Raw genomic sequence first — 14,884 nt, 5'->3', positions numbered from 1 at the left:
ATCAATAAACTATAAAAAATATAATAAACATAAATAGAGACATTTGATGGAAAGAAAATTCAATGAAAATTACAATTAACGAAACGGACAGAGAAAATTCTAGAATGTTCTAAAAAACCATTGTCATATCTATCTAAACATTCTAAACAATTCGGTACCGATGCGGCGGTACAGTGGGGCGAAGGCGACGCGGACACGGGTGGGCGCACGAAACTTCTCGAACCTTCTCGAACGTTCGGTCGGCCATATAAACGCTGAACGCGCGCCGCTCGGCAACAGTTTGAATTCGAAGCGGTAACAGTGCGATTCATTGTGCGACATACAACGATCTTACCACAATATTTGTCTATTCTCAGTGTTATTTCCGAGTGCGGTTTTAATTTAAAATACTAAGTGATTTTAAATCGTAGTCGATTATTGCAGTACTATATCTACTTAACTATTGTACTGTGCTTTCAATATCACATACTACCTATACGTTTGATTCTCGTCGTAATTTCTAATCGCATTAATTGTGCGCGTTTAACAACTATATTGCCGAAATGGTCAAAAGAACAGCGATTGGTATCGACTTGGGTACAACCTACTCTTGCGTGGGTGTCTGGCAACACGGAAAAGTTGAGGTAATCGCCAACGATCAAGGAAACAGGACCACGCCGAGTTATGTGGCATTCACGGACACCGAACGGTTGATCGGCGACGCGGCCAAGAACCAGGTGGCGATGAACCCTGTGAATACGGTGTTCGACGCCAAACGGTTGATCGGCCGTCGATTTGACGACGAAAAGACGCAAGCTGACATCAAACACTGGCCGTTCAAAGTGGTGAACGATTACGGTAAGCCCAAGATTCAAGTGGAATTCAAGGGAGAACGGAAGGTATTCGCTCCGGAAGAAATCAGTTCGATGGTGCTGACGAAAATGAAGGAGACCGCCGAAGCGTATTTGGGCCGTTCCGTGACGGACGCCGTGATCACGGTGCCGGCGTATTTCAACGATTCGCAGAGACAAGCGACCAAGGACGCGGGCGCCATAGCCGGTCTGAACGTGATGCGAATAATCAACGAACCGACGGCTGCGGCTTTGGCTTACGGTCTTGACAAGAACCTGAAAGGTGAGAGGAACGTGTTGATATTCGACCTGGGTGGCGGCACGTTCGATGTGTCCGTTCTGCAGATCGACGAGGGTTCGATATTCGAAGTGAAGTCAACGGCGGGTGACACACACTTGGGCGGCGAAGACTTTGACAACCGACTGGTGTCTCATTTGGCCGAAGAGTTCAAGAGGAAATTCAAAAAAGACGTTCACAAAAATCCGAGAGCGTTGAGGCGGTTGAGGACGGCCGCAGAACGTGCCAAGAGAACCCTGTCGTCCAGTTCGGAGGCCACAATAGAGATCGATGCTCTGATGGAAGGCGTCGATTTTTACACGCGAGTGTCCCGAGCGCGTTTCGAAGAGCTGTGCGCTGATCTGTTCAGGTCGACGTTGCAGCCGGTTGAGAAGGCATTGGCGGACGCCAAGTTGGACAAAGGAGACATACACGACATAGTGCTGGTGGGCGGTTCGACGAGGATCCCGAAGATCCAGAGTCTACTGCAAAACTATTTCTGCGGCAAACCGCTCAACCTGTCCATCAACCCCGACGAGGCAGTTGCTTACGGTGCCGCGGTACAGGCGGCCATACTCGGCGGCGACACGAGTTCTGCGATTCAAGACGTTTTGCTCGTGGACGTCACTCCCCTGTCGCTGGGCATCGAGACGGCTGGCGGCGTGATGACCAAGATCATCGAACGCAATTCCACCATTCCGTGTAAACAAACCCAAACGTTCACCACGTACGCGGACAACCAACCGGCCGTCACCATCCAGGTGTTCGAAGGAGAAAGGGCCATGACAAAGGACAACAACCTGTTGGGAACTTTCGACCTGACCGGAATACCTCCGGCGCCAAGAGGTACGCCCAAGATCGAGGTGACTTTCGATATGGATGCCAACGGTATATTGAACGTGTCGGCCAAGGACAACAGCTCTGGTCGTTCCAAGAATATCGTCATCAAGAACGACAAGGGCCGCCTGTCTCAAGCCGAAATCGATCGTATGCTCAGCGAGGCCGAACGGTACAAAGAAGAGGACGAACGACAAAAACTCAAGATCGCGGCCAAGAATCAGCTGGAGAGCTACGTGTTTAGTGTTAAACAAGCGTTGGACGAGGCAGGCGACAAGCTGACCGATTCCGAAAAGAATACCTGCAAGCAGGAGTGTGACGCAGTCATCCAGTGGTTGGACAACAATCAGTTGGCAGACAAAGAAGAGTACGAGCACAAACTAAAGGAGATCCAAAAGAGCTGTTCGGCTCTAATGATGAAGATACACGGAGCGGGTCAAGCCGGCTGCGGTGGCGGGCCACAACCCGGCGCCAATGGTTTCCCTGGATCCCGTCCCGGAGGACCTACCATCGAAGAAGTCGACTAATTGCTTTAATTATTATACGTATAATTGTATATTTGTAAATACTTGTGTGATTTGAATCCTATATTCTCATTGTTAAGTATTCACTTAGTAGATTTAATTTATGACTGATTTTTCTATTGTAAGATTATTTTGCTAAAACTTGGTTAAATAAATATTATTTATTAGTTGCTATACATATTATCTGTTTTTATTTGTCCTGAAAAATAACTACCTACCAGAAAGTGCAATTATTTAATAACGCATTTAATTAAGCTGTTATAATTAGTATAGGTACGTTGTATTTCATATTTATTGTTTGATTGTATCATATATTATGGTACATAAACTATTACTAATTACCAGTGGTTGACTTGGAATTAAAGTAGTAGAGGTACTCTGGTTACTTTTAAAATGTAGCGTCCCTAGCATTTTAATATAACTTACATAATCATGGTGGTGGGGGGTTAAAAGTATTTACTTAGCAATCCGTCCCATGCGTTCCCCTTTAAAAAAGAAGCAGGTGTACGCTAGCGTATCCAAAAAATTAATAGAGGTACTCGGTCCCCCCCGCCCCCCCTCACCCAAGTCAACAACTGCTAATTACCATGTCTAAAATATATTGACATTAAACGGTTTGAAATTATATAGGTTTGAAAATTTTAATCTACACAGTTTGAGCGTTTAAACACCATCGTAATTACTAATCAAAATATTTTAAATCTATTCAATTTAAAAAACCTTATCATGATTATCGCCAATATTGGCATATAGAATGGTCCAATTATTCACGGAAAATAGTTATTGACATAACAATAATGAATAAAGTGACTAAAGCCGTTTAGTTAAAAATGTTCACATTTTATAATAATGGCCATCGTCTGTTCGCCCGCTTATACACCATTGATTAAATTCAAATGCTTTTCTATGCATTTATTTTATTACTAAATCATTACTCCATGTCTACATAACTAAACGTATTTTGTACCCAAGGTTTATAGATCTATAAACCTTGTTTTGTTCCCATTGTTTAATGTTTTGTATACTGCGTCATGAAAAAAAACGTTCCTCGAAACATGTTAGATAATATGTAACATGTAATTAATAGTTTTTTGTAGTTCATTAATTGTCCTACAAAAACCTTTTTCTTGTCGGCAAGCTGTAACTTATAAAAACTATAAGTAATAAGTATGCATATAATATCTATTTTAATGATTGTATATGTCAACTAGTGTAATTCACACATCACACACACACACACGCGCGTAATTTAAGAGTACGCTACGCTTACAAGTATATTGTCTCCGTTTTACAAGTGTGTAACTTGGCAAAATTTACGCTCTGGAGATCACTTTTAGTTTAAAATTTAGAGTGAGTTGACCTCTTATAAAAATGAAAGGTAAAATTATTATGGATGGCTTCTCTAAGGCTTTTTATTAGAATTTAATTTTAAAACGAGGTATAAGTATCTGAAGACAAACAATTTATAATTTAAAAATACCTACTCATAATTCGCTTTAAAATTAAAATATAATAAAAAACCTATGAGAAGCCCTTCATTATAATGTTACCTTAAATTTTTATAAGAGGTCAACTCACTCTAAATTTTAAACTAATAGAGCTAAACGTGATCTGATGAGCATAAAATTTTCCATGTAATACGCACTTTTAAGACGAAGACAACACACCCGGGGTAGCGTCTTCTTAAGAATATATAAGCTGCACCACGGTATAGCCTTTTTACTTGTACGATACTTATGAGTTATGTTTGTGGTATTTCGTTAAGAATCGTTTCTGTGCTTTGGTTTTGAAATAATAAGTATACATTCAAATAGTTTAATTTATTAATTGTAACTTTAATTGACTGTGCAGTATCCGAAAAGTCTGCAGGTATACGATATAAACACGTAAACTTGTGACCGCGTAAAAATACAAATTATATCATAATTATAATAGTATTAACAGTACGTAACAGAGGTATTTATTCTCAGTCTTACCAGTGCGTTAGTGCGTAATATAGCAAATTTACTCTCAGCAGAACACTTGTAGCTCCTTTAGTTTAAAAATTACAGTGAATCGACCTATTATGAAACTTGATGGCAAGAACATTATCTGTGTTTGTACGTTGGTTTTTTACGATGATTCAATTTTTAAGTGAGTTATGAGCATTTTTAATGTACTCCACTGTTACGTACTCTTAAGTAATAATACTAATGATAATAATCATGCAATATAAAGTATATCACTATAGTCACACGAATATAATGTTTAAATACGGTTACATAGAAATGATTGATTCCCATACAAATAATTAAGAGGACGTGATACCCGCATGTGTTTTCTCCATCTTATAAATGCGTAACATGTTACATTTTTCGCTCAGCAGAACACGTGTAGCTCCGTTTGCTTAAAAATTAGAGTGAATTGACCTCTTATAAAATTTAATGATAAGATTATTATCTAGACAACCTCATATGCTTTTTATTTTATATTAAATTTAAAGCGAGTTATGAGTATTTTAAACTTGTAAATTTTTTGTGCATCTTAAAATACTCATAACTTCCTTTAAAATTTAAATAAAATAAAAAGCATATGAGGTTGTCTAGATAACAATCATACCTTTAAATTTTATAAGAGATCAATTCACTCTAATTTTTAAGCAAACGGAGCTACACGTGTTCTGCTGAACGTAAAATTTACTATATAATGCACTTGTAAGACAGAGACAACACATGCGGGTATCACGTCCTCTTAATAAGACATAGTGACAGAATTATACGAATAGTCAGTTAGTAAAATAACGTCGTATATATTGGTATTTACTATTATTTATCTACTAGGTACAAATATTGTGTTCATCCATCATCGTGTACTCAGTGTGCAGCCTCACGATCAGTGGCGTAATTTGGGTGAAAGGAGTATGGAGATATACCTCCCCCCCACTCACCAGTGATTTTTTAAATAACTTTAATTAAGTTACCGTAAGCACTTGGTTTTAAAAGATTTTATGATTTTGAAATAATAATTAAGAATTCATGGAGATTATCAAAGTTGAGATTTTTTTTTACCTAAGTAATTTAAAACTACAATACTTCAATATTAATTATAATACATGATAGAAAATTGAAAGGGACATAGTTAAAGATAATTTTGAAAACCACTTTCATACCAAATATACCTAATTTAATTTATAATAACTAGAGCTCAGATGTTTATGACTGCATATTATTTTTTTTTGCGAAACCATAATTATACGACCCGAGTATGATAAAAATTCGATTCGTGAATTCTAGATTACTACCTAATATATATAAACTTATTTTACATATTTTTGCATATTTAACATTTTTGAGCATAATATTATATTGATTATTTCTAGTCTTCTAGATTATTTAGCATTTATATTATATAAATTAAAAGTATAAATATATTAAAAATGTTCAATAATATTAATATATTATTATCATTTATCATCGTTAATTTGTTATACTTCCATGTTATAGACCAGCAGCGCAGTGGTTATATATGGAACTGACGACAATGTTTAATTTAGTATGCACCAATCATTGGTGAAACTAAGGGGGGGGTGCTTTGGGTCTTTAGCACTCCCTAAGTCAAAATTAGTACCCTAAAACATAATTCAAAAAATTAGGGCCCATTAAATCACAAAAAACCGGGAACATGAGCACCCCTTTGTGTACAAATTTCTAATAGCGCCGATGGCACCGATCAACTCTGTAGACTTGGATCGGTTGTATCCGATTTATAAAAACATATTATATTGTTCGATCGTCGAAGATCTTTTTAATTTTCTAATATTAAAAAATAAATGCTATACAGTGTAATCCTGGTACTTAAAGTATACTAAACCTATGTCAAATTTAATATTATAATAACATAATAGATCGGAAACTAATTTATCATTTATTTCAAATCCAATGCTGGATCGTGTATTTTGTAGTAAAGTAATTTTAAATACACATTTAAAAGAGTATATTATTTTTTTTAAATTAATATCAAGCATTTTTTTGAATAAAATTGTTGGAAAAATACATATATTTTATATATTTCATGCATATATAATTGCATATTATACATTTTTTAAATACATATTTTAATGATACTTTGGTCATTAACGTCCAAGCTCAAATAATAAAAAATTAATATGGTACTATGATCCATGACATTTAATGGTCAAGGGGGGTGTACCCGTGTAGGACGATAGTATATAAACTTATAATCCATCCCAGAAGGCCATAACTAATTTCAAATTACGCCACAGAACACGATAGACCTAAAAGGCTAAAATCAAAGGAATGTTGTAAAAAAAATTTAAATAAATTTGTATCAAAGCATAATATAATGATGTTGATTTTTTTTTTTTTTTAATTTCTTAGAGAATTTAATGAGAATATTTGTAGGTATTTGAGAGAATATTACATCAAAAATGTGATGTTTTAAGAGAATATATATATCCAGTGTTTAGCAAGCCCTATATATTTGTAAAATTTCTTACTCCACACTTGCATGCAATGATTTTATAAAGTGAAATTTTATTCTTGCTACTGTCTTAGAAAAAGCAAAAAGCAATGTATTACGTGTATTTATATATAATTATATATATATTTATTTATTTATATACAATAATTTAACAATGCAATTGAATAAAACAACAAAATTCAGGAAATACTCATATTTCCTAGTAGCTGCCATAACATTTATTTTTTGTTTTGTAAACCGTAGTCCGTAGTGCACAATTGTATATTCGTGATGCACATAAGAATAGGGCCTGGTGTTAAGTTATAAAACATAAAAAAAAGGCGAACGATTCAAGAAATAGTAAATTTTATGAATTTTTCTATTTAATAGTTTAATACTATGTATTATGATAAAATAATTTTCAGGAATTAATCATAAATGATAAAAACCATTAAAAAACGAATTGGGAAGAAATTTTGATGTCAGATTATTTTTCAGTTTTATGGAATCCTTATTTGTATTAATTTTATTAATTGCTTAATTGTTTTTATCATTGTTTGTATTGTTAAGTAACTCAGTATTAAATATAAATTACGAATTACAATATTACATACTTTCTGATATTTCCCCCGCGTCAATATTTTTTGCTTTCGACTTTTAGTTAAGATTCTTTATTTTTATTTTCTTCAATCATAAAACATTTTACATTATTAATTTATTTAATTTAAATAATTTAAAATGTAATATTTTAATATGTAAGAAATGAACAATAAAATGAAAATTATCTATATCTTAAATTTTGCTTTAAATAATTATTTTATTTTCAACAATTTATCTAATTCGTTTAATTTTATTTAAATTATTATATTATATGATATTTTTTGATCTATTAATGTTATAAATTCAAACCATTTTGTTAATTAACTTAAAATATAAATTAGGTTCAACTAATTACGTGACATATAACAAATCTTAATTGTTAAATATATATTCTTTTAATAAATTCACAATAATAATTATTATTTTTTCAAACTTGAGCACTTATTCAGGACTTACTAAGTCACCATAGTATTTGGGTTTTAGCATAAAAATCAGTACAACGGCTATTTATACTTTATAGTTAATTATGAAAATTATAATATTATATGTTGGTCAGAACTCAGAAGGCATCAACAAATCGAATGCTATTAATTCCTATACAATATGTTCGGATGCTCCTTGCCTACCTATAAATTAAAATTATTAAAATAAAAACAAATATATATAAAATGAAAAAAATAACTATTAACGAATAAGACAGGGAAAATTCTAGAATGTTCTTTAACACTATTGACTGTTGTTATATTGTATTTACGATTCGGTACCGATGCGCCGGTAGTGCGGTACAGTGGGGCGAAGGCGACGCGGACACGGGTGGGCGCACGAAACTTCTCGAACCTTCTCGAACGTTCGGTCGGCCATATAAACGCTGAACGCGCGCCGCTCGGCAACAGTTTGAATTCGAAGCGGTAACAGTGCGATTCATTGTGCGACATACAACGATCTTACCACAATATTTGTCTATTCTCAGTGTTATTTCCGAGTGCGGTTTTAATTTAAAATACTAAGTGATTTTAAATCGTAGTCGATTATTGCAGTACTATATCTACTTAACTATTGTACTGTGCTTTCAATATCACATACTACCTATACGTTTGATTCTCGTCGTAATTTCTAATCGCATTAATTGTGCGCGGTTAACAACTATATTGCCGAAATGGTCAAAAGAACAGCGATTGGTATCGACTTGGGTACAACCTACTCTTGCGTGGGTGTCTGGCAACACGGAAAAGTTGAGGTAATCGCCAACGATCAAGGAAACAGGACCACGCCGAGTTATGTGGCATTCACGGACACCGAACGGTTGATCGGCGACGCGGCCAAGAACCAGGTGGCGATGAACCCTGTGAATACGGTGTTCGACGCCAAACGGTTGATCGGCCGTCGATTTGACGACGAAAAGACGCAAGCTGACATCAAACACTGGCCGTTCAAAGTGGTGAACGATTACGGTAAGCCCAAGATTCAAGTGGAATTCAAGGGAGAACGGAAGGTATTCGCTCCGGAAGAAATCAGTTCGATGGTGCTGACGAAAATGAAGGAGACCGCCGAAGCGTATTTGGGCCGTTCCGTGACGGACGCCGTGATCACGGTGCCGGCGTATTTCAACGATTCGCAGAGACAAGCGACCAAGGACGCGGGTGCCATAGCCGGTCTGAACGTGATGCGAATAATCAACGAACCGACGGCTGCGGCTTTGGCTTACGGTCTTGACAAGAACCTGAAAGGTGAGAGGAACGTGTTGATATTCGACCTGGGTGGCGGCACGTTCGATGTGTCCGTTCTGCAGATCGACGAGGGTTCGATATTCGAAGTGAAGTCAACGGCGGGTGACACACACTTGGGCGGCGAAGACTTTGACAACCGACTGGTGTCTCATTTGGCCGAAGAGTTCAAGAGGAAATTCAAAAAAGACGTTCACAAAAATCCGAGAGCGTTGAGGCGGTTGAGGACGGCCGCAGAACGTGCCAAGAGAACCCTGTCGTCCAGTTCGGAGGCCACAATAGAGATCGATGCTCTGATGGAAGGCGTCGATTTTTACACGCGAGTGTCCCGAGCGCGTTTCGAAGAGCTGTGCGCTGATCTGTTCAGGTCGACGTTGCAGCCGGTTGAGAAGGCATTGGCGGACGCCAAGTTGGACAAAGGAGACATACACGACATAGTGCTGGTGGGCGGTTCGACGAGGATCCCGAAGATCCAGAGTCTACTGCAAAACTATTTCTGCGGCAAACCGCTCAACCTGTCCATCAACCCCGACGAGGCAGTTGCTTACGGTGCCGCGGTACAGGCGGCCATACTCGGCGGCGACACGAGTTCTGCGATTCAAGACGTTTTGCTCGTGGACGTCACTCCCCTGTCGCTGGGCATCGAGACGGCTGGCGGCGTGATGACCAAGATCATCGAACGCAATTCCACCATTCCGTGTAAACAAACCCAAACGTTCACCACGTACGCGGACAACCAACCGGCCGTCACCATCCAGGTGTTCGAAGGAGAAAGGGCCATGACAAAGGACAACAACCTGTTGGGAACTTTCGACCTGACCGGAATACCTCCGGCGCCAAGAGGTACGCCCAAGATCGAGGTGACTTTCGATATGGATGCCAACGGTATATTGAACGTGTCGGCCAAGGACAACAGCTCTGGTCGTTCCAAGAATATCGTCATCAAGAACGACAAGGGCCGCCTGTCTCAAGCCGAAATCGATCGTATGCTCAGCGAGGCCGAACGGTACAAAGAAGAGGACGAACGACAAAAACTCAAGATCGCGGCCAAGAATCAGCTGGAGAGCTACGTGTTTAGTGTTAAACAAGCGTTGGACGAGGCAGGCGACAAGCTGACCGATTCCGAAAAGAATACCTGCAAGCAGGAGTGTGACGCAGTCATCCAGTGGTTGGACAACAATCAGTTGGCAGACAAAGAAGAGTACGAGCACAAACTAAAGGAGACCCAAAAGAGCTGTTCGGCTCTAATGATGAAGATACACGGAGCGGGTCAAGCCGGCTGCGGCGGCGGGCCACAACCCGGCGCCAATGGTTTCCCTGGATCCCGTCCCGGAGGACCTACCATTGAAGAAGTCGACTAATTGCTTTAATTATTATACGTATAATTGTATATTTGTAAATACTTGAGTGATTTGAATCCTATATTCTCATTGTTAAGTATTCACTAAGTAGATTTAATTTATGACTGATTTTTCTATTGTAAGATTATTTTGCTAAAACTTGGTTAAATAAATATTATTTATTAGTTGCTATACATATTATCTGTTTTTATTTGTCCTGAAAAATAACTACCTACCAGAAAGTGCAATTATTTAATAACGCATTTAATTAAGCTGTTATAATTAGTATAGGTACGTTGTATTTCATATTTATTGTTTGATTGTATCATATATTATGGTACATAAACTATTACTAATTACCAGTGGTTGACTTGGAATTAAAGTAGTAGAGGTACTCTGGTTACTTTTAAAATGTAGCGTCCCTAGCATTTTAATATAACTTACATAATCATGGTGGTGGGGGGTTAAAAGTTTACTTAGCAATCCGTCCCATGCGTTCCCCTTTAAAAAAGAAGCAGGTGTACGCTAGCGTATCCAAAAAATTAATAGAGGTACTCGGTCCCCCCCGCCCCCCCTCACCCAAGTCAACAACTGCTAATTACCATGTCTAAAATATATTGACATTAAACGGTTTGAAATTATATAGGTTTGAAAATTTTAATCTACACAGTTTGAGCGTTTAAACACCATCGTAATTACTAATCAAAATATTTTAAATCTATTCAATTTAAAAAACCTTATCATGATTATCGCCAATATTGGCATATAGAATGGTCCAATTATTCACGGAAAATAGTTATTGACATAACAATAATGAATAAAGTGACTAAAGCCGTTTAGTTAAAAATGTTCACATTTTATAATAATGGCCATCGTCTGTTCGCCCGCTTATACACCATTGATTAAATTCAAATGCTTTTCTATGCATTTATTTTATTACTAAATCATTACTCCATGTCTACATAACTAAACGTATTTTGTACCCAAGGTTTATAGATCTATAAACCTTGTTTTGTTCCCATTGTTTAATGTTTTGTATACTGCGTCATGAAAAAAAACGTTCCTCGAAACATGTTAGATAATATGTAACATGTAATTAATAGTTTTTTGTAGTTCATTAATTGTCCTACAAAAACCTTTTTCTTGTCGGCAAGCTGTAACTTATAAAAACTATAAGTAATAAGTATGCATATAATATCTATTTTAATGATTGTATATGTCAACTAGTGTAATTCACACATCACACACACACACACGCGCGTAATTTAAGAGTACGCTACGCTTACAAGTATATTGTCTCCGTTTTACAAGTGTGTAACTTGGCAAAATTTACGCTCTGGAGATCACTTTTAGTTTAAAATTTAGAGTGAGTTGACCTCTTATAAAAATGAAAGGTAAAATTATTATGGATGGCTTCTCTAAGGCTTTTTATTAGAATTTAATTTTAAAACGAGGTATAAGTATCTGAAGACAAACAATTTATAATTTAAAAATACCTACTCATAATTCGCTTTAAAATTAAAATATAATAAAAAACCTATGAGAAGCCCTTCATTATAATGTTACCTTAAATTTTTATAAGAGGTCAACTCACTCTAAATTTTAAACTAATAGAGCTAAACGTGATCTGATGAGCATAAAATTTTCCATGTAATACGCACTTTTAAGACGAAGACAACACACCCGGGGTAGCGTCTTCTTAAGAATATATAAGCTGCACCACGGTATAGCCTTTTTACTTGTACGATACTTATGAGTTATGTTTGTGGTATTTCGTTAAGAATCGTTTCTGTGCTTTGGTTTTGAAATAATAAGTATACATTCAAATAGTTTAATTTATTAATTGTAACTTTAATTGACTGTGCAGTATCCGAAAAGTCTGCAGGTATACGATATAAACACGTAAACTTGTGACCGCGTAAAAATACAAATTATATCATAATTATAATAGTATTAACAGTACGTAACAGAGGTATTTATTCTCAGTCTTACCAGTGCGTTAGTGCGTAATATAGCAAATTTACTCTCAGCAGAACACTTGTAGCTCCTTTAGTTTAAAAATTACAGTGAATCGACCTATTATGAAACTTGATGGCAAGAACATTATCTGTGTTTGTACGTTGGTTTTTTACGATGATTCAATTTTTAAGTGAGTTATGAGCATTTTTAATGTACTCCACTGTTACGTACTCTTAAGTAATAATACTAATGATAATAATCATGCAATATAAAGTATATCACTATAGTCACACGAATATAATGTTTAAATACGGTTACATAGAAATGATTGATTCCCATACAAATAATTAAGAGGACGTGATACCCGCATGTGTTTTCTCCATCTTATAAATGCGTAACATGTTACATTTTTCGCTCAGCAGAACACGTGTAGCTCCGTTTGCTTAAAAATTAGAGTGAATTGACCTCTTATAAAATTTAATGATAAGATTATTATCTAGACAACCTCATATGCTTTTTATTTTATATTAAATTTAAAGCGAGTTATGAGTATTTTAAACTTGTAAATTTTTTGTGCATCTTAAAATACTCATAACTTCCTTTAAAATTTAAATAAAATAAAAAGCATATGAGGTTGTCTAGATAACAATCATACCTTTAAATTTTATAAGAGATCAATTCACTCTAATTTTTAAGCAAACGGAGCTACACGTGTTCTGCTGAACGTAAAATTTACTATATAATGCACTTGTAAGACAGAGACAACACATGCGGGTATCACGTCCTCTTAATAAGACATAGTGACAGAATTATACGAATAGTCAGTTAGTAAAATAACGTCGTATATATTGGTATTTACTATTATTTATCTACTAGGTACAAATATTGTGTTCATCCATCATCGTGTACTCAGTGTGCAGCCTCACGATCAGTGGCGTAATTTGGGTGAAAGGAGTATGGAGATATACCTCCCCCCCACTCACCAGTGATTTTTTAAATAACTTTAATTAAGTTACCGTAAGCACTTGGTTTTAAAAGATTTTATGATTTTGAAATAATAATTAAGAATTCATGGAGATTATCAAAGTTGAGATTTTTTTTTACCTAAGTAATTTAAAACTACAATACTTCAATATTAATTATAATACATGATAGAAAATTGAAAGGGACATAGTTAAAGATAATTTTGAAAACCACTTTCATACCAAATATACCTAATTTAATTTATAATAACTAGAGCTCAGATGTTTATGACTGCATATTATTTTTTTTTGCGAAACCATAATTATACGACCCGAGTATGATAAAAATTCGATTCGTGAATTCTAGATTACTACCTAATATATATAAACTTATTTTACATATTTTTGCATATTTAACATTTTTGAGCATAATATTATATTGATTATTTCTAGTCTTCTAGATTATTTAGCATTTATATTATATAAATTAAAAGTATAAATATATTAAAAATGTTCAATAATATTAATATATTATTATCATTTATCATCGTTAATTTGTTATACTTCCATGTTATAGACCAGCAGCGCAGTGGTTATATATGGAACTGACGACAATGTTTAATTTAGTATGCACCAATCATTGGTGAAACTAAGGGGGGGGTGCTTTGGGTCTTTAGCACTCCCTAAGTCAAAATTAGTACCCTAAAACATAATTCAAAAAATTAGGGCCCATTAAATCACAAAAAACCGGGAACATGAGCACCCCTTTGTGTACACATTTCTAATAGCGCCGATGGCACCGATCAACTCTGTAGACTTGGATCGGTTGTATCCGATTTATAAAAACATATTATATTGTTCGATCGTCGAAGATCTTTTTAATTTTCTAATATTAAAAAATAAATGCTATACAGTGTAATCCTGGTACTTAAAGTATACTAAACCTATGTCAAATTTAATATTATAATAACATAATAGATCGGAAACTAATTTATCATTTATTTCAAATCCAATGCTGGATCGTGTATTTTGTAGTAAAGTAATTTTAAATACACATTTAAAAGAGTATATTATTTTTTTTAAATTAATATCAAGCATTTTTTTGAATAAAATTGTTGGAAAAATACATATATTTTATATATTTCATGCATATATAATTGCATATTATACATTTTTTAAATACATATTTTAATGATACTTTGGTCATTAACGTCCAAGCTCAAATAATAAAAAATTAATATGGTACTATGATCCATGACATTTAATGGTCAAGGGGGGTGTACCCGTGTAGGACGATAGTATATAAACTTATAATCCATCCCAGAAGGCCATAACTAATTTCAAATTACGCCACAGAACACGATAGACCTAAA

The 14,884-nt window shown here is 35.4% G+C and overlaps 1 protein-coding gene and 1 pseudogene across 1 annotated transcript; both read left to right on the top strand.

Moving 5' to 3' along the window:
• Positions 1–279: 279 nt before the first annotated feature.
• LOC149055113 (heat shock protein 70 A2-like) lies at positions 280–2,644 on the top strand. Its single transcript, XM_089228543.1, has one exon. The coding sequence runs from the start codon at positions 543–545 to the stop codon at positions 2,469–2,471; it is 1,929 nt and encodes a 642-aa protein (XP_089084669.1). The 5' UTR covers positions 280–542; the 3' UTR covers positions 2,472–2,644.
• Positions 2,645–8,405: 5,761 nt separating this feature from the next.
• Positions 8,406–10,784, top strand: LOC149055112 (heat shock protein 70 A2 pseudogene; annotated as a pseudogene).
• Positions 10,785–14,884: the final 4,100 nt, after the last annotated feature.

This window comes from Diuraphis noxia, unplaced genomic scaffold, assembly GCF_037042655.1.
Source record: "Diuraphis noxia isolate RWA-SAM2 unplaced genomic scaffold, SU_Dnox_SAM2 contig0005, whole genome shotgun sequence".
NCBI classification, from domain to species: domain Eukaryota; kingdom Metazoa; phylum Arthropoda; class Insecta; order Hemiptera; family Aphididae; genus Diuraphis; species Diuraphis noxia.
This window is presented reverse-complemented; position numbering and strand designations above follow the sequence as displayed.

Coding starts and splice junctions, on each gene's coding strand:
- LOC149055113 (XM_089228543.1), top strand. CDS start 543: ATGGTCAAAAGAACAGCGATTGGTATCGACTTGGGTACAACCTACTCT.